The sequence below is a fragment of the Schistocerca serialis genome, chromosome 2 (assembly GCF_023864345.2).
Source record: "Schistocerca serialis cubense isolate TAMUIC-IGC-003099 chromosome 2, iqSchSeri2.2, whole genome shotgun sequence".
Classification (NCBI taxonomy): domain Eukaryota; kingdom Metazoa; phylum Arthropoda; class Insecta; order Orthoptera; family Acrididae; genus Schistocerca; species Schistocerca serialis.
Genome location: NC_064639.1, coordinates 1,043,811,945 through 1,043,832,742, shown reverse-complemented (window position 1 = coordinate 1,043,832,742; position 20,798 = coordinate 1,043,811,945). Strand labels below are relative to the sequence as shown.

General features: G+C 39.6%; 2 protein-coding genes across 3 annotated transcripts in view; one reads left to right on the top strand and one right to left on the bottom strand.

Moving 5' to 3' along the window:
- The first annotated feature begins 11,606 nt into the window (after positions 1-11,606).
- Positions 11,607-12,903, top strand: LOC126458471 (EKC/KEOPS complex subunit TPRKB-like). Its single transcript, XM_050095550.1, has one exon. It carries the CDS (start codon positions 11,708-11,710, stop codon positions 12,230-12,232), a length of 525 nt encoding a protein of 174 aa, XP_049951507.1. The 5' UTR covers positions 11,607-11,707; the 3' UTR covers positions 12,233-12,903.
- A 152-nt stretch (positions 12,904-13,055) lies between these two features.
- LOC126458470 (regulatory-associated protein of mTOR) overlaps positions 13,056-20,798 on the bottom strand; it is a 336,732-nt gene continuing 328,989 nt past the window's right edge. For both annotated transcript variants that reach the window (XM_050095547.1, XM_050095548.1), the window contains one exon: positions 13,056-16,735. In XM_050095547.1, the coding sequence (XP_049951504.1) occupies positions 16,540-16,735 (196 nt within the window). In that variant the 3' untranslated portion in view covers positions 13,056-16,539. The remainder of the gene's footprint in view (positions 16,736-20,798) is intronic.

Genomic DNA, 20,798 nt, shown 5'->3' with positions numbered 1-20,798 from the left:
AGATGATATACTAGCTGAATGGTTCAAAGAAAACTTGAATCTCATTACAAATAAGTACCTCACTCATACAGTTATAATTGGTGGAGACTTCAATCTACCCTTGATTTGTTGGTGAAAATACATACTTTGAACAATTAGTTCATGAGCCCACACAAATTGTAAATGGTTGCGAAAACATACTTGACCTCTTAGCCATAAATAATCCTGATCTAATAGAGAGTGTCATGATGGATACCGGGATTAGTGAACACAAGGTCATTGTAGCGAGGCTCAAAACCATATCAACCAAAACCACTAAAAATAAACCCAAAATATATCTATTTAAAACAGCAGACAAAAATTCACTTGCTGCCTTCCTAAGAGAGAGTCTCCTGTCCTTCCAAGCTAATTATGTAAGTGTAGACCCGATATGGCTCAAATTCAAAGATACAGTATCGACAGCAATAGTTAGATTCATACCGCATAAGTTAATAAGAGATGGGACCGATCCACCATGGTACACAAAACACGTCAGAACACTGTTGCAGAAGCAACGAAAAAAGCATGCCAAATTCAGAAGAACGCAAAATCCCCAAGACTGGCTAAGTTTCACAGTAGCTCGAAATTTAGTGCAGACGTCATTGCGAGATGCTTTTAATAGTTCCCACAATGAAATATTGTCTCAAAATATAGTAGAAAACCCATATGAAAAGTACACCAGTGGCAAAAAACAGTCAATACCGTCACTGCGTGATAACGCTGGAAATGTTACCGATGATAGTGCCACTAAAGCTGAGTTACTAAATACAGTTTTCCATAATTCCATCACGAAAGAAGATGAAGTAAATATGCCAGAATTCGAAACCAGAACAGCTGTTAGCATGAGTGACATAAAAGTGGATATCTTAGGTGTTGTGAAACAACTCAAATCACTTAAGAAAGGCAAGTCTTCCGGTCCAGATAGAATACCAATCAGGTTCCTCTCAGAGTATGTAGACACAATAGCACCTTTCTTAGCAATCATATACAACCGCTCACTTGGTGAGAGGTCTGTTCCTAAAGACTGGAAACTAGTGCAGGTCACACCAATATTCAAGAAAGGAAATAGGAGTAACCCATTGAATTACAGACCCATATCACTGACCTCAATTTGCAGTAGGATTTTGGAGCATATACTGTACTCGAACATTATGAATCACCTTGAAGAAAATGACTTATTGATACATAACCAACACGGATTCAGAAAATATCATGTTTGTGCAACACAGCTAGCTCTTTATTCCCATGAGGTAATGAGTACTGTCAGCAAGGGATCTAAGATCGATTCCATATTCCCAGATTTCCAGAAGGCTTTTGATAGCGTTCCTCACAAGTGACTATTAATCAGATTGCGTGCGTATGGAGTATTGTCTCAGAAAAGCACATTACCATGGCTGGCTGACCATGAGAATAAAAAAGGAGAAGCCAGCTACTCTGCAACACATTATAATCTCCACCCTAAAAGCCCTAGGGTGAAGGACACAGAGGGGCAAATGACATATGCTAAAACTCAGATCAAATGATAAAACTCACCGTCACATATAAAACGTAAAACTAAAGCTGCTGTTGAGGCATTGTCGCCCAACACTGAAGGTAGGGTGCTGGGAAAGTTAAAAGTCCACTGCAGAGCGGCTAAAAGTGAGCAGTCCAGCAAGAAGTGGACCACTGTCATTTGAGAGTCACAGTGGCACTGAGGTGGGTCCTCACAACGGAGGAGGTAAACAGGTGTGAGCCATGTGTGGCCAATGCGGACAACTAATTCCCTGCGAGAAGCCCACAGGGAAGACTTCCACACATTCACAGTCTCCTTAATGACATGCAGTTTGTTGTGTATACTGTTATGTCACTCTGTCTCCAAAAGCCGAAAAACCTTGCAGCGTAAGACAGAACATAGGTCTGTTTCAGAGATGCCCATCTCCAAGAGCAGTTTCCGCATAGCCTGTTTGGCAGCCTGTCAGCAAGTTCATTGCCTGGGATTCTGATGTTTCCTTGGGTCCACACAAACACCACTGAATGACTAGACTGTTCCAGGGCAGGACAGAGATGGACTACTGGATGTTCACTACCGAAGGATGGGGAAGATAGCACTGGCTGATAGCTTGTAAGCTGCTCACGGAGTAAGAACAGAGAAGAAACGACTCAACAGAACAGGAACAGATGTACTGAAGGGCATGAGATATGTCCACAAGCTCTGCAGCGAATACACTGCAGTCAGTGGGCAAGGGATGCTGTTCAATAAACCCTCTGTGGACATAGGCAAAGCCAACATTACCATCAGCCATCGAGCTGTCAGTATAAAGCCCTGGAACACATCAAGAATCGAGAGGAAGCGACAGCAGAGAGCGGCGGGGTTAACAGAGTCGTTAGGGCCATGCAAAAGGTCCAAACGAAGCTTCGGCAGAGGTGTACGCCATGGAGGTGTACGTGAATGTACATCAAGTAGCAGTGGTAAAGGGAAGGACTCCACTTCGGAGAGAAGGAATCGCATCCGAACTGCAACCGTGAGCGCTGACCTGGGCCGCCAATGTGTGAGATGAACTGTTGCGGGTGGGAAAAGGAGACAGTAATTCGGATGCTCAGGAGAACTACAAATGTGTGCAACATGACTGGTGAGCAGTTCTGCATGTAGGATCCTAAATGGAAGGACTCTGGTCTCCACCAGAACACTGGTCACTGGACTCATTCTAAAAGCTCCCGTCACTAGGTGAATGCCACAGTGGTGCACTGGGTTGATGAAATGCAATGCTGAGGGTACGCTGAACCGTAAACCAGACTTCCGTAGTGAAGGCCGGATTGAACAAGGACTCTGTAGAGCTGCTGCAGCGTAGAGGGATCTGCACCCCAGTTGGTGTTGCTCAGGCAGTGGAGAGCATTGAGGTGCTGCCAGCACTCCTGCTTAAGCTGACAAAGGTGAGGTAGCCAAGTCAATCGGGCATTGAAAACCAATCCTAAGAATTGATACGTGTCCACTACAGTGCATGGATCATCATTAAGATAAAGTTCAGGTTCCAGATGAACAGTACAACGCTGACAGAAGTACATAACATACAACTTCGTGGCTGAAAACTGGAAGCCATGGGCTAGAACTCATGACTGCACCTTGTGAATGGCTCCCTGTAGGCACTGCTCAACAACACCAGTACTGGAGGAGCAATAAGAAATGCAGAAGTTATCTGCATACAGAGAAGGGGAGGCCGACGGCTCTACAGCCGCTGCAAGGCTGTTGATGGCCACTAAAAATAGAGATACACTCAATACAGAACCCCGCGGAATGCCATTCTCCTGAATACTGGGGGAACTATTGGAGGCACCAACTTGGACGCGGAAAGTTCGGAGTGACAGGAAGTTTTGGATAAAAATCGGGAGTGGGCCCCACTCATACAGTGTGTCAAGGATATGATGTCACCAGGTCGTGTGGTACCGCTTTACATACGTAAAAAGAAATACGGCAATCAGATGTTGGCATCTGGAATAGGCTGTTCGGATGGCAGACTCTAGGGACACTAGATTATCAGTGGTAGAGTGACCCTGGCAGAAGCCGCCCTGACATGGAGCCAGTAGGTCACGTGACTCCAGGACCCAACCCAACTGCCGACACACCACACGTTCCAGCAGCTTACAGAGAATGTTGGTGAAGCTGATGGGTCGATAGCTATCCACATTAAGCAGGTTTTTACAGGTTTTAGCACAGGAATGATGGCTCTCTCCCGCCATTGGGATGGTAAGACACCATCGCACCCGATCCAGTTGAAGATGATGAGAAGATACGCTCGTAGTCAGATGAGAGATGTTTAATCATCTAACTGTGGATTCGATCCGGCCCAGGAGCTGTTTCAGGGCAATGTGCAAGGGCGCTGAGGAGCTCCCACTCTCTAAATGGGATGTTACAGGGTTCACTGTAGCGCGTAGAGAACGAGAGGACTTTCCTTTCCATCTGCCATTAGAGGGTGCGAAAGGCTGGGGGGTAGTTCTCCGACATGGAGGCTCGAGCGTAGTGCTCAGCAATTGTATTTACATTGGTAGAGAATACGCCATGACATATGGCACTCAATGGTCGCACATACCTCTCCCAACACTCCTGTTTCCATAATTTTATAACCAGGCAAACACGGCACAGAGCTGCTTAAAGGCTATTAGGTGCTCTAGGGAAGGGTGCCGTTTATGTTGCTGTAGAGTTCACCAACACTCTTTAATTGCCTCAGTGACTTCCAGCGACCAGCAAGGGACTGTCTTTCGCCAGGGGCACCCTACAGAATGAGGGATCACCTATTCCGCCACAGAAATTATCGTTGTAGTGACCTCCTCTATCACAACATTGATGGCACCACATGGGGGAATTCAACAGTGACAGCAGAGGTGAAGGCTACCCTGTCTGCCTTGTTTAAAGCCTATCTGGGTAGGCATCCGTGGACATGATGCTGGTGGAGTGACAGGAAGGTGGGGAAGTGGTTACTACCACACAGGTTGTCATGTGCTCTCCACTGGACAGATGGGAGAAGTCCTGGGCTCCAAATCGATAAATCAATGGCCGAGTAACTACCATGAGCCACACTGAAATTTGTGGTGGCCCCAGTATTTAAGAGGCAGAGGTCGAGGTGGGACAGCAAATTTTCGATGTCTCTGCCTCGGCCAGTAAGCATGGTGCTACCCCACAAGGGGTTATGAATGTTAAAAACCTTCCAGAAGTGGGAAAGGTTTAGGGAGTTAATCAATCAGTGCAGCCAATACGTTCATGGGTACCGCACCATCTGGAGGGAGATATACATTGCAGACAGTTATTTTCTGTGTTGCCCGTATCCTGACAGCCACAGCTTCAGGAGGAGTTTGAAGGGACACAGGTTCACAACATACCAAGTTCAGGACATAAATACAACCTCCACCTGACACTGTATTATATCTGCTACGGTTCTTGTAATATCCCCCGTAGCCGCAAAGGGGGGGGGGGGGGGGGGGGTCCGCATTGCCGGAAACCAGGTTTTCTGGAGGACAATGCAGAAAGCAGGTGGCGGAAAAAAAACTGCCGCAATTCCACTGGAAGTGATCGTGAGAGTGTGAAGGCATGAAACACTCAATGAGGTGTCTACGCCTCAGGGTCACCTGCTGCCACACTGACTTGTTTCCTGAACAGGCTATACCCATTGTGTCTGAGGGTCTGGCGAGATCTAGGTCCTCAGCAGATGCCAGAATCTTCACATCATCCTCAGACGCAGAGCTGGTGGTGTGGGTGGCACCACAATTCCCTTGGTCTTGGAGGTCTTCTTTCTGGATTTCTCTCACTGATCCTTGGGTTTCTCTGGGCGGGAGAGCTTCACTGATTCAGTCTCTGGGACTGAGGATGATCGTGAAGCCCTGCGACCAGCTGCCTTTGGGCACTTCAGCCACTGGCGGGTGTCATCTTTCCCACTAGCAGAAACCTGGGAAGGGAGTGACCTAAGGGACTCCTTCCTAGCGAGAGGAGCTGGAGAAGCGTTAAGTGGGGACTGATATCTCCAATGGCTGGAGGGTGGGGGGGGGGGGGGGGGGGGGGACGACGACAGTGCTCCCGAGGTAGGTGGTGCAGGAGAAACAGGGAGGGAAGTGCCACCTACCAACAAGGGGGCACGTGTAGTCTTCCGGCTCTGAGAGCCGATTGGAACTCACGGAACTGGTGGGGCTACAACTGTTCTGGTAGCGGCAGCATAAGAGGGGGTCATAGCCACAGGATGTAGTCGCTCAAATTTCCTCTTGGCCTCAGTGTAGGACAGTCGGTCCAGGGTCTTATATTCCATGATTTTTCTTTCTCGCTGTAAAATGCTGCAGTTTGGTGAGCAAGGGGAATGATGCTCTCCGCAGTTGGCACAGATGGGAGGCGAGGGGCATAGATTATTGGGAAGGACGTTCAAAATCTCGACGTGTGATGCTGGAAGTACAGCGGGAAGACTTATGGCCAAAGTTCCAGCACTTAAAACACCGCATTGGGAGAGGGATATATGGCTTGACATCGCAGCAGTAGACCATCCCCCTGAACTTCTCGGGTAATGTGTCACCCTCGAAGGCCAAGATGAAGGCACCGGTGGCAACCTGATTATCTCTCGGACCCCTATAGACACACCAGACGAAATGAACTCCTCATCACTCTAAGTCGGCACGCAGCTCGTTGTCAGACTGCAAGAGAAGGTCCCTGTGGAATATAATACCCTGGACCATATTTAAGCTCTTATGAGGTGTGATGGTAACAGAAACATCCCCAAGCTTGTAACAAGCGAGTAATGCCCGTGACTGGGCAGAGGATGGTGTTTTTATCGAGACTGACCTTGACCGCATTTTTGATAAGCCGTCCACCTCCCCAAACTTTTCCTCTAAACGCTCTAAAAAAAAAACTGAGGCTTCATCGAGACAATGGGGTCCCCATCAGCTCTCATACATACGAGGTACCAGGGCGAATAAGGTTCGCTGCCATCATTAGCCTGGCGTTCCTCCCATGGTGTGGCCATGGAGGGGAACGATTTAGGATCACACTTCCTTGCATAGTACTAAGACTTGGCATGCTTAGAGACTGCTAGAGTTTGATCACCAGCAAGTGATGACGTGGTACGCTTCATCGCACGTCATCCGCCCTGATGCCACCCACTCCGACCAGGGCCCCTCCACACAGCAGGATGGCCATTGCTGGGAGTCCCCTTGCCCCAGGGTGACAGGCATCTACGCCTTGGCGTACATGGGGACTTTACAGCGCAGGCATCAGCAAAGCGATCCCTGTGTAGTCAGGGGCCTACAACCAACATGGCGGCCCCACCACCATGGACTGGCTACCGTGCTGGACATGAGGTGCAAAGAATTTCGTGGCCCTAGTCGGTGCAGAAAATGACACTGGATAGTGTGTGGAGGAAAATGCACCCAGGAAGGTGTCCTTGCTCAAGAGATGGAGGATGAGCGGGACTGCAACGCCACAATGAGAAAGTGGGCTAAAAGATCTCAATGCACAAGGGACACAATGCACCATGTAAGGCACCCTTCCCCAATTGGGTTGTTCTTCGGGAAAATTTTGAAAAATGGAGGTCAAACTCTACAGGGGACCATCACATAAAGGTGTGAGACTCCTTTTAGTCGCCTCTTATGGCAGGCAGGAATACCTCGGGCCTACTCTAACCCACGGGCATGCAGAGGGGGAGCAGTAGTTGGAGAGACTTGCTATGCTATCACAGTGAAAAATGTTATGTGCACTCCAGAAGTTATAACAAATTTATTGTCTGTGAGCAGTTTGACTGAACAAGGAATCTCAGTTGAATTTAGTAGTGATCACTGTAATATTTTTAGCAAGAACCAAGAATTGGTTGCAACTTCAGATCTTATTAATGGTGCTTGTAAGCTGAACATTGACAGGAGACTTTTTTTTCCCAGAATGGTTACTGCATGATGTAGTTGGCATACAGAAGATGGATGGTACAATATATAGCAGCCTTAAGAAGGAAGCAATGGATTGCAGAAAATGGAGATGCAAAGGACCTGCTAAAATAGCAGAAAACTGATGATGATGAAACGCAAACGATCTCATAAAAATGAAAGATGGTACTGTTGAAGGTGTGGTGTGTGAATATATTAATATTTGCAAGCAGAATTACATGGTGTGTAATGAGGGAAACCAAACAAGACAGCTTTCCCCACATTAGACAGTACAGCTACTAACCTACTTGAAGTTACACACACAGATCACTGTGGAGTAACGGCATTTATGTCATTAGATGGTACAAAGTATTTTCTCTTTTCAGAAGATAATCACAGCTAAATGAGATCTGTGTATTCTCTAAAGACAAAGGATGAAACTTGTGAAAATTTTCAGGAACTTCTAAAAATGGCAGAAATTCAACAAGAAAGGTAAATCAAAAGAGTGAGGAAAAGACTCATAAACTGTTTTGTATGGAGTGTTTTCCTGTGTGGTGCTGAAACATGGACTTTGGGGAAGAAAGACAGAGAAAGGCTGGAGGCTTTTGAGATGTGAAAATGGTAGGGGATGGAAAGAATAAGTTGGATGGGCGGAGTAAAAAATGAAGAGGCACTGAGAAGAGTGGGAGAGAAAAGACAGTTACTAGATGTAATAAAAACAAGAAAAAGAAGTTGGATTGGGCATGTATTAAGAAAGAGTGGTGGACTGATAAAAACAGCTTTTTAAGGTTATGTAGAAGGGAAAAGGAAGTGAGGAAGGAAGAGATTTCAGATACTGGATGACGTGATGGACAGTACGACATACAGCACCCTTAAGATGGAAGCAATGGATTGCAGAAAATGGAGAGGCAAAGGACCTGATAATATAGCAGAAAACTGATGATAATGAAATTCAAATGATTTCGTAAAAATGAAAGATGCTTCTGTTGAAGGTGTCGTGTGTGAATACATTAAAATTAATAATTGCAAGCAGATTTACATGGTGTTTAATGAAGGAAACCAAACAAGACAGCCTTCCCCACATAAGGCAGTACACTACTAACCCACTTGAAGTTACACACACAGATCACTGTGGAGCAACGGCATTTATGTCATTAGGTGGTACAAAGTAATTTCTCTTTTTGGAAGATAATCATAGCTAAATGAAATCTATGTATTTCTAAAAACAAAGGATGGAACTTGCAAAAATTTTCAGGAACTTCTAAAAATGGCAGAAAATCAACAAGAAAGGTAAATCAAAATAGTGAGGACAGATAGTATCAAAACTTGCATAATAGAAATTTTTGCCCTGTGTTGAAAAAGCATGGGATTATACATCAACTGACTAATAGTTATATACTGGAACAAAATGGTTCAGCAGAGAGGTTGAACAGAACGGTGGTAAAGAAAGCAAGAGGTACACTACTTGATGGTAAACTTGATAAAAGGTTTTGGGCTGAAACTGTTAATAGTGCAGTATGTTTGTGCAATAGGTCAGGAAGTTCAGGTTAGGGAACAAATCATCATATGTATTAAACATTAGTTGTCTCATGATAATTGGAAGCAAGATCATGATGCATGTTCGTAAAGTTATGAGGACAAACTAGGATACAAAGGCACAAGAAAAGATCTTAGTGGGATACAGCAACATGTCAGATGGAGTACCCAACAAATGTGGAGAAGATCCTTTCCAAATCTAATGCAGAAGAATGGAAATGTGCTATTGATGAAAAGATACAAGGTTTTGACAATACTTGGGAAGTGGTAGATCTTAAAGAAAGTGCTACTGTTGTGCAGTGGAAATGGGTAGTTAAGAAATGAAAAATCACTAGTGAAAGTAAAGTGCAGCATCATGCCATGTTAATGGCAAGGGGTTTCATTCAAAAACCTGGAACTGATTATGACGAAACCTTCTCACCTGTCGTAAGGCAATCTACACTTCTAATGTCTATCTGTTGTTTAAACATCACCCATCTTTGTCTGAAGTCAGCTTTTTAAAATAGTATTATCACATAGGAAGTTTTTATAAAGCGACCTGGAGGTTTTAATCCTTGTAATGATAAAGCAAAATTTTAAATTAAAAAGAAGTAGCCCAGTGTATAGTTCATACAGTGTGTGGAATCAAAGACTAAATGATGTTTTAAATTATTTGGGTTACAAAGGTCTACACTAAGATGATGTTTGTTTTAAAACTCAAGGACAAACGCTTAATTATTATGGCAGCTTACGTGTTGATGATTTTTATGTTTTCTCAAAAGACATGTGAGGCTATGACAAGTGTGTCACTTCATTTAATGATAATCACAGTGCAATAAATAAGCTTGATTCTTCAAACCATAAAAAGTCAAAGCAAATTGATTACAGATGTCATTATATAAGAGAAGTTGTATAAGCAGTGTATTTACAAACAAGTAATATGTCAGCAGACAAAATGACATTGTGTTTTAGAAAAGAAAAAGATAATGAATTTATGAACTTCACAGGTCAAGACTTTTTACAGTATGTCATGAATCATTCAGTACAATACAGTGTGGAAGTTCCTTTTAACCTGAAGTAGTCTAATAAAGTGTACAGTAATATGTTCACTAGTGTTCTCTACAGAAGTAATTTACTGGCAATATGCACATAAATATAACTCTCAACAGTGATCCCGAAAAGAAATAGAAAATGAGGTCTAACATGGAAATAAAGCATTTCTGGACCTACATCCATATACTACATTTCATTTCTCTGTATGTGAAAAATGCTTCCTGACACACTGGCCATACCTTTATGTTACACCTTGTCTAAGGGACTTCAGACTTTATCATAAACTAAAAGGCAGAAAATAAATTTAGTAATGAGTTTAATTCACTGTAAAAAAGCCTGTACAACCACCTTTTAGTAGAGATGAGCTCCTATTTCATAGACTAATTTATAGAAGACAGTTTGAACAAAAAATATTTTATTTGTACACTTAATTTATATTTTAGTGCAATGATGAGAGCAATTTTCTTAGGACATTCCAGAATTTGTCTTTATTTTTATTTTATTTCGTTTTATCAAGCCATGATGTTCCACTGTAACTTTAACTTGTTTCCATAGGCTATAACAAATTAAAACTATAAATGATATTGTAGTAACCTAGTGTCCACAAATAATGTTAAACATTTTATTCTTTTGTATTTTCTTTTCATGTATTTTAAGGTACATCAGTGAACCGCATTTGGTGGTGTTCGTACAGATATTTTACTTGCTAGAAAGAATATAATTGGTGGCTTTCAAAAAAATGGCTCTGAGCACTATGGGACTTAACTTCTGAGGTCATCAGTGCCCTAGAACTTAGAACAACTTAAACCTAACTAACCTAAGGGCATCACACACATCCATGCCCGAGGCAGGATTCGAATCTGCGACCGTAGCGGTCGCGCGGTTCCAGACTGAAGCGCCTAGAACCGCTCGGCCGGCTGGTAGCTTTCAGATTTACACATACATACGCACCAGTTTTCTGTACAATGAAACTATGCAGTTTACTTGGTGCACTGCATTAAAAATCTCAGTAAAGTTTCGGGAATTGTAACGTCGGCGTTGTAAAGACATTACAGAAACAAAAACCAATATTCGTAACTGTATTAAAATGAAAAATAGCTACAAATCCATTTTATCTTAGGAAAGTGCGTACGTTTCTGGTTAAACTGTGTACTGATTTGGAGTAGACAAAATTTATTAATGTATACGCTAACGTCGCAACACTCAAAAGAAATGAGAAGTATCCAAACACGTTTCATTGCTACTCCCTCGGTGTACAATAAATTTAGTTTAGCTATTACAGTTCAACTTGGGTTCTCAATCTTTTCTGGATAAAAAACGAAAGACAAGCAATTAGCCGACCTCCTCGTTACCGAAAGGCATCTGTTTGCGTTTGGCAAATGGCAAGGCCACAAGCTACGTTGGTTCATTTGTTATCTCACAGAATACTCTCTAGCGGACTGACAACATTCCGCGCGGAAATTTCAGTTCATAAAAATTCTGTCTAAAGAAGCCATTTGTGTGTATGTTTTTGTTCACTTACCTTATAATAATTTAAAACGTCTCCCAGGATTCTTGTTATACTAATTTAGTCGCAATGATATTGTCTGAAACTTTGAATAATAAATTCGGTACGATAAGGTGCATCTGTGGAATACAGGAAATCTTTGGGAGTGGAGTTTATAAACAAAAACTTAGTTTGTTGAACTGTTGCGTAAACGGCAAGAAACAAGGCAGATTTTATTTTAAAGTACCGTTTGAATTAACTAAAAAGGCTAAAATGTTTCGGGAAGAACTGGATCAAGATAGTGGTTACAGCATTGTACTTTTCCTCGTGGAGAATGTGCGAAATACGCCGGAACTCAGAAAGCTGGTGATTAGTGGTGGTTTGGAGTGTTGTATCGTAAAACCAAGTTTAATTGTAAATCCGTTTCAAGTGGTGGTTGCCGGAAACAAGGCAGTGATATCAATGGGGCGCGGAAAAATGAGTACGAGGAACATATATACCGAAATTTTGTATAACTTATCGCCAACTAAGCAGATTTCCCAGTCGCTAATAAAATTTGGGATAGATGATAAAGAAGATCGTATTCTTGTTTGTGTTTTGGAGAAATGCGGTGAAAAGAAAGCGGAGGAAGTGTTGGAAAAAATTCAAGGCGATGAATGCCCTATAGACCAACTAAGCAAATTTACGGATGTAATGCTTGTCAAGAAAACGTACAAAATCAACGACAGTGAATGCTATTCATCTAATATTTTAGACTCCGTTGTCAGTCGGATTTCTACTAAGGAAATAGTTGTATGATAGTTTTATTACAAATCATGCTGTAGATCTACTTATTCTAATACGTCAGGGAGATTGTTTTATAATATCAAAAACTTGTCGACAATCTCATGTTGATTCAATGGATGTACAGTTTGCTGAGGAAAGATGAATCCAAAAATATAAAAAGTGATTAATGGACTTCTTATGAATTTCAACGTTTTATGTTGAAAGCACTTTTATGCATGCATGTCAGTGTTGGACTGGTGTGTGTGTGTGTGTGTGTGTGTGTGTGTGTGTAGGGGGGGGGGGTGTGATGCAAAATTTATGATGAAGGCTGAAAGTGTAGAAAAGATTCTTCCCTAAGACAATATTTAAGCAGCCTGTGATGTCACTAATAGGCACAGAGTTGGTCATTTGACACACAACCACTACTGGAGTTTAAAGGATACAATTTACAATATTACCATTCAATAAGGGCTAATAATGAAAATAATAAGAGTATGAACTTTTTGTACAATTTGTTTGCTGTGGCTTTACTTTGAGCAATTTGACACTATAGTTACACATTGTGATCTGGAGTTGATTAATGGTAAGCAGGAGAAATTGTTCACTTACATAAACAGTTTAGCCTGAAATTATAATCAGATGATAAAAATCTAAGGTTTTGCCTTCATATTACTATTACTGGTTTACATAAATGGACAGAATTACAGCAGTTTGTCCGTATAAGTTGCAGTGCCATGCAAACAATCTGGCTTTTCACAAAATGATATTTTGTCATAAGTGAAAGTATTCGATTAATGAAAGGTCTTTGTTATCTGCAAATATCTCTCACAGAAGAATGCTTGCGATGTGTTTTTCAGTGGAACAGCTCACTGCCTTTGTAATGTAAAAATTTCTTTGTCACCAATTGATAGTCTGTTTTTATGTGCAAGAACTACTAAAGCTTTTGTAGATATTGCCAGAGTCTGGTAGATGTTTCAATGCAACTTAAAGAAGAAAATATAAAATGTGATATATACACAGTAAGAGATGTTTCCAATAAGATTTGTCTCTTGCTAGAATGACACAGAAATAACAGAAGAGTATACATCGAAAGTATAAAATAATTTACAGGTATAACAAAACAGGTGCAAACAGTATGGCTTACATTCAGTTTCGCCAACATGGCCCGATTGCGCTATAAAATGGAAATAATAGAATAAAGAGCTGTAATTGTCATCAAGTAAAATACAAAAATAACAGGCATTTTGGCCATGTTGCAATGGCTGTCCTTAGGGACAAACATCAATTATTTTACATGGTGACGCATCAGCACACCTGAAGGTTGACGAGGAATGGAAGTAGACATTAATAAAAAAATAAATTTTTTTTGTATGAAGTGCAAAACCTTATAATTTTGTCATTTGTGTATTTACATTACATATTACATTTGACACATTGTAAATGTAACTGTCATTGAGATAATATCTGAATAAAATATATTTTGAAAAAAGAAGAAAATGATCCATGAGCTAAGGCAGATAAGATACATTGTTATATCCAAAGAGAAATGTTTTAAATTAGTCTAAGAAAAATAAGTACTTTGTATTAGTAACATGGGTTTTTATCACAGATTCCTGATGTTTCATCAGCCATTTAATGTATTTTCTTAACAACTTCAAACTTGTATCCACATTTCTACATTACACAAACAAAAAATATCTTAAATTGCTTATCATACTTGCAGGCAAAAGATTTTGTTTGTTTACTGCAAATGAAAATTGTGTCCTTATCTGAAGTAGTACTAAGTATCACAGTTCTAACTGTAATTATCACAGGATCATGATTGAAGGTAAACACTTGTTTGCACATAATAAACTTGTTTTAAAATTTCAAAAACAGTGATGACAGAAAAATTATCTTAACAAGTTACAAATATATTGATTATGGAATCTGAGGTGACACACACCAGTACCTTGTACCTGCATAAGGCAAATAAATGACCTAGAATTAAAATCTAGGAACTATGACTCTGGCCCTGTGGACTCTTGATAGTTTCACTGTAAAGTGAAAGAAACCTAAAATAATTTGTAAACAGTTGCGAACTTAGTTTTCAGAAAGCAAGTAGTAATCGCGTAGCACAGCAAATACCGAGATAGTGTGTTGATTCCATCTTCTGTATTATATGCAACATAAATAAAAAAAATTTAAAAAAATGTTGTGATGGAAACTATTTTTCTGTAATTGGAACAAGGATGTCTAAAGATAGATATTTTTGAAAATAGAGAAGGTGAAATGAAGGGATTCTGTTTCTAAAGTATGGTTTTCTTTTACAAAGAAAAAAATGCAGCTTTTATGGGGCAAACTTTTGTGGGTACATGAATGAGAATAAATTTACTTCAAAAATGATTTGTTCATTACTTGCGCAATGCAGGAAATTCACATATTAAGTTTGGAAGCAGCATTGTTATTAGAAGTGACAGAATTCAGATAAATGAATTTAAATTTCACAAGTGAGAATGGTTTGTTTAAGATGGCCGTGGCAAATAATTCTGCAGAGTACTTACACATCAGTAACAGTACACAAGGAAGACTAAGTAGTAATGAGCAATATATTTTTCTAGTTCCTTCTGAACTTTTCACCATTATTACACTTAAGTGGGGAGGGGGGGATTGTCAACAGTGAATAAATTTCTGTGTCAAAAAACATGATGATAATATGGCTTACTCACAAGTTCTTAAAAAAAAGAAAAAATTATAAAAAAAGAGAGGGATTATCTTATGCAGGTACAACACCCAATCTTCCAATTCTACTTTTTACACATAATTATGATATTTGAACTTTTTTCCATGAATGTAGATTTTATATTTCTATCTTGACTTAAAAGAAAATAACAGAATAATCAAAAATACACTATGGAGACTGTGTACTTTCATATTACTACAGGTCAACTCCAGTTGTCACATCGCACACTGGACTGTGTTACAAAACTAGGAATAAAATTATTTTAAAAAGCCAACAATAACAATTGAAACATTCAGTGTAGAAAAATTTTAGGGTGTTATGTAAGTCATAATTCACTTTCTACGTTAATGTATCAGGCAATTGCAAGTAGCTTTTCCTGTAGTTATCTATGGTAACTAAAATTATATGATACAGTGAAAATAGGATTGATTTGTGCATTGTTTAACAAGTGGCTATACAATAGTGCACATGGTCTACATAAATTATGTTGCATTATTACAAGTAAGTCTGGTGCTTTGGACTTTGTCTGTTACTGTGAACATACAGTCATTCAGCAGTACTTGACAATTAAGCACTACACAACAACAATTTCTGAGGGGAAACAACAATGGGAAAGTTAATTGTGTTAGTAATAACATCATCAGAAGAGGAAAATTACATTTAGGAATTATCACTTTCTGAATCTGAATAACGTAATTTATACACAAATAAATGTACATGTAGTAAATGTCATCTTTGATTATTTAATACATCTGCAACTGGTAAAACTTCCATCAAGAAAATTTGTACATTTAATGGCTGAATTCAGTGCTGAAACATATGAATGATTGTAATATGCTCTAAGACTAGTTTGTATAGTTACTTTTTTGTCCATGGTTTCTACTGCTGTTAGCACAAAGCTCCTTGCTGCAATATTAAGTACTTTATCATCTATTTTGCATAATTTGTCTGCTGTTGTAACAAATAATATTGCACATCACATCTGCATTTCATACAAAGCATTATGCTATAATCCAATAAAAGCATGAGATGGAACAGTTGATGTATTTTCTGTAACCACTCTACAGCTTTTTATACGGTGTGTCTGCTTGTGTGTGTCGATGTAGGGGAGGGGGGGGGGCAGGGGTTAGTAGGGGTTTATGGCTTGTGTAAGTACAGTTCTATAATAAAACTACACATTTCTTATGCTCTATAAAGCATCTGACTAATGAAATGCTTTAACAGTCAAAAATGTGTTCAGTATAACTAGAAAAAAACATTTTGTGTGGTTTCACGGAATGGAACTTCAAGATTACCTACTGTGTATACCCGTTTTCCTGCTAGAATACCTGCACAAGCAATCATCATTAATTTTTATCATTCCTGAGAAATATTTGCACACTTTTTACTGTACATGGTAAAATTACTTGGAGCATCATTTTCTACATTTGACTATCATGTATGATCTCGTTCAGTATGTTACATAGTTCTCAAATCAACTGGCCTGAAAATCTATGAACTATAATAAAAACAAATAGAATGTGACAGCGCCATTATACTTGTACATATTTTGGAGTTTCACATTTAGTACCATCACAGTACAGGAGAAAACATGTGCAGTCTGAAAATTTGAAGCAAGTCATCTCTTTGGATCAATGGAATACACACTAATTGAAGTGTCCACACAGCCAGCAGCCAAACAAACTCTATATGGGTGAAATGCAAGGCAGCTAACAGCACCAATACGTGGACCCATAAAGCCTTCATGATATTTGATTGTGTTAAGAGCATTTCCATCCATTCCATATACATTGATAAACTGGTTCATGGAGCCACTGTAAAGGGGAAAAAAATCATTGATATTACCTTTGAGTTCACTAGGTATGATCAAAATTTCATTTTCAACTGTTTGTACATTTTAGCTTACTATTGAACATATTAAACAAATATAAAATCAGATGTTGTGGTCTTCAGCTCCAAAACTGGTTTGATGCAGCTCTCATTAATCTATCCTGTGCAAGGCCCTTCATCTCTGAATAACTACTGTAACTTACATCCATTTAAACCTGCTTAGTGTACTCATACTTTTGTCTTCCTCTACAATACCAAACTGACAATTCTCTGATGGCTCAAGATGTGTGCTATCAACCAATCCCTCCCTGTAGCCAAGTTGTACCACAAATTTAGTGCCCAATTTGATTCAGTTTCTCCTGATTGGTGAAGCGATCTAATATTCAGCTACTTCTATAACACTACATTTCAAAAGCTTCTATTGTCTTCTTGTTTGATTTGCTTATTATTCGTATTTCACTTCCGTACAAGGCTACACTGCGGGGAAATGCCTTCAGAAAAGACTTCCAAACATTTAAATTTATATCTGAAATTAAGAAATTCCTCTTTCGAAAATGCTTTCCTTGTTGTAGCTAGTCTGCATTCTATACCAGCTCAGTTTTAGCAATCATTTATTTTGGTGCCAAAAAGCAACACTGATCTGCAACTTTTAGTGTCTCTTTTTCTAATCTAATTCCTTAGTATCCCCTGATTTGATTTGACTACATTTCATTACCATTGTTCTACTTTTGTTGATTCTCATTTTACAACCTCTTTTCAAGACACTTATCAATACCGTTCAACTGCTCTTCCAGGTCCTTTTATGTCTCTCAATAACAATGTCATGGGCAAATCTCAAAGTTTTCAACACTTGTGGCCAAGCAAGCCGAGATACTTTTACTTCCCCTCTTGTTTTGACGTCTGCCTCCTTAAAGTTCATTTTTTTCACATCCGACTAATTACCATTAACATACGTGAATAAAATCTGCATTTTTGTAAAAGGGAAAAGTTGGCCCTAAGTTTTAAAGAATACAGCACCACATCTAATTTTGACTATTCCTAGTTAATACTTTTGTTATATGGTGAAATCAGAAATTTTCGTAACTTAAATTCTATTGTTGATGAATAAACAAATATAAATTCTGTACTAATTATAAACATTTGGAGGAACAACTAATAATATTCTTAAAGGATCTCTTTGGCTCTGTTCGAAAACATGTTAGCAAAGCCAGCCCTTAATTAATTCCTAAGTAATTAACAGTTTTGTCAAAAGTATTGTTTGTGTAATGATATCTGTTAATTTAACCATTTAAACAAATAATTCGGCCTAGCTCTTGTAGCCGAATAAACTGTCAAAAATATGTAATTTTGTCGATGTGTGCAGTTAACTGAAGGAGTTAAGTTTTAAATGCAATTTCTGTAAATCAAACATCAAACAATGTGTAGTTTCAGTGCCTATTACTATGAGAGTATATGAGGGCCCGATTTCTGGTCTCGAGACAGTCAGTCCAAGGCTGAGTTTTAGAAAAGAAACCAGTGTTGGTTAGAACAACCATAATGCACCAACTTAACTGTGAAATAAGTGTAACACAATTAGGCCGTCTGTTAAAACAATGACAATGTTTGTTCAATTTATTTTAAAGACTGTGAAATGGGTGGTTAGGCAGTTATTGCTTGTAGATGTTCAATAGTAAACTATTGTAGCAGTATGTGGATGTCTGCCTGGAACCTATTGATGAGGATTATCGAAAGTTAAACAATAGTGCACTGGCCATATAACAGTCAACAGTGAAAGTAAAGAACTGTGAAAAACAAAAGTGCACTTGTCAGCTACATCATTTAAAGTAATCAGTGTTGAACTTCCACCCCCATTTTTCCGACAGTATAGCAACACAGTATGTCGACACAGAGGACAATCAAGATGAAGTAAAGCAGGTGAACGTCACACACTGTAAATGTGTTCTTGCTATAAACATAAGTTTGCCTTTCTTTAACCTATCACTAAGGTAAGGGTCAGTATTGCCTTGCTTTTCTTAATTTCTCCAGAACCCAATGTGACCTTCACTGATGTCAGCTTCTATCAGTTTTCCATTCTTCTGTAAATATGTAGTGTCAATATTTACCTTATGTAAGTCTTCCAGGATTGGGTCAGATGGTAGAAACCTTAACGTAATCCAGCCTAATGTTGAAAACGATGGTCATGCTGGAGGAAGTGGAAGAGACATTTAAGTCCAGCAGTCTGATAGTTTGATAAACTTCAGCAAATCGGAAATGTTTTTTGTTACCGAAGTGGCTGAATATGAAAGTAGTTTTTTCCCTCACAATGTGCAATTCACACAGGTATGTACATCCTACAAAGCAGATTAAAGCATTTTTTCCAAATAATTTCAGTTTAGACATGATGGTAAACACCAAACTGAAAAGTACCCCTGGGGGCAGGTAATCCTCCAGCACTGGAAACAGTGGTGCAACTAGGGTATCATCAGACCACAAGGAACTCAAAAGATCAATTTATATAGTGTCGGAGTTCCTAGAATGTCTGGCGTATGACCTAAGCAAAAATATTAATTACAAACACGCAACATCACTTTAAAAACAATGACATACTAAAACAAATAACATAACAATGAAAATAGAACACACATACAGGGATATTTAAATTTGCAATCTTTCGGAGCCAGTGGGTCCTTCTCCTGGCAGAATGATTGAATGGGAAGGAAGAGGGGTGAAGCAAAAGGACTAGTGAGGTTTATGAAACCTTTTTAGAAAATTATCGAAGAGGATATGTAAGTAGGCTGTTTATGTTTTCTCTATGTAAGTAGGCTGTTTATGTTTTCTCTATGTAAGTAGGCTGTTTATGTTTTCTCTATGTAAGTAGGCTGTTTATGTTTTCTCTATGTAAGTAGGCTGTTTAGGTTTTTTATTGGTAACGCCACCTCTGTATGACAATCACTGGCTGTGCTGTGGGCAGTCTGTGTCTGCTTTGCATTGTTGTAATACTCGCCATTGTAGTGTTAGGCAGCTGGCTGTGAACAGCGCGTAGCGTTGCGCAGTTGGAGGTGAGCCGCCAGCAGTGGTGGATGTGGGGAGAGAGATGGCGGAGTTTTGAAATTTGTCATGAACTGCTATATTTATATATGATGATATCAAGGTAAATACATTGTTTGTTCTCTATTAATATCTTTCATTTGCTAACTATCCCTATCAGTAGTTAGTGCCTTCCATAGTTTGAATCTTTTATTTAGCTGGCAGTAGTGGCGCTCGCTGTATTGCAGTAGCTTGAGCAGCGAAGATTTTTGTGAGGTAAGTGATTTGTGAAAGGTATAGTTTAATGTTAGTCAGGGCCATTCTTTAGTAGGGAATTTTGAAAGTCAGATTGCGTTGCGCTAACAAAATATTGTGTGTCAGTTTAAGCACAGTCTTGTATAATTGTTCTAAGGGGACGTTTCATATGGCGACCCTGCCAGGATACCTCACTGGAATCTTCTGATTTTTTTGTTGTAGTTTGTGTAATTAGTGTAGATTTTGTTTATTGCTAGCGCGTAATTGTAGAGAAAATCTCCTTTGTAGTTGCAGACTTTCATTGTTGTACAGTAAAACAGTTGTGGTATGCATGTAGATTTGCACCAAGTATTTCGCAGCTGCAATTAACTAGATATTATTTTCAGTGCTATGTTAATGTGTTCTCTTATTTTTGATCTTCAAATTGTGTTTTTCTGTGTTGTCGTGTGAAATACTGTGACAATAATGGCGTGTGAAAAACGTAATACTAGGCTCCAAAGTAAACTGAGAAATGACAGTGAAGACGAAAGCAGTGTGTTAGCGCCACCGAGTAATGAATTAACTGATGTTCAAAGTAGTAATTTGGTAATTGTGCATAGGGAAATGGAGCGGGCGGCAAACAATGGTGTAGGCAGTGAAACAATTAGTGAAGAGGGAAGCATTATCGATCGATCGGTCGGCAATAGCTCGCCTCAGGAATCCGAAATGACAGGACACAATTTTGCAAATACTGTAGATTCAGGTTTTGCGTCCTCACCGTTTTCCCAAATGAGTCAAGACACGTTT

Excerpts from the sequence above, each read along its gene's own strand:
- LOC126458471 (XM_050095550.1), top strand. The coding sequence starts at position 11,708 with ATGTTTCGGGAAGAACTGGATCAAGATAGTGGTTACAGCATTGTACTT.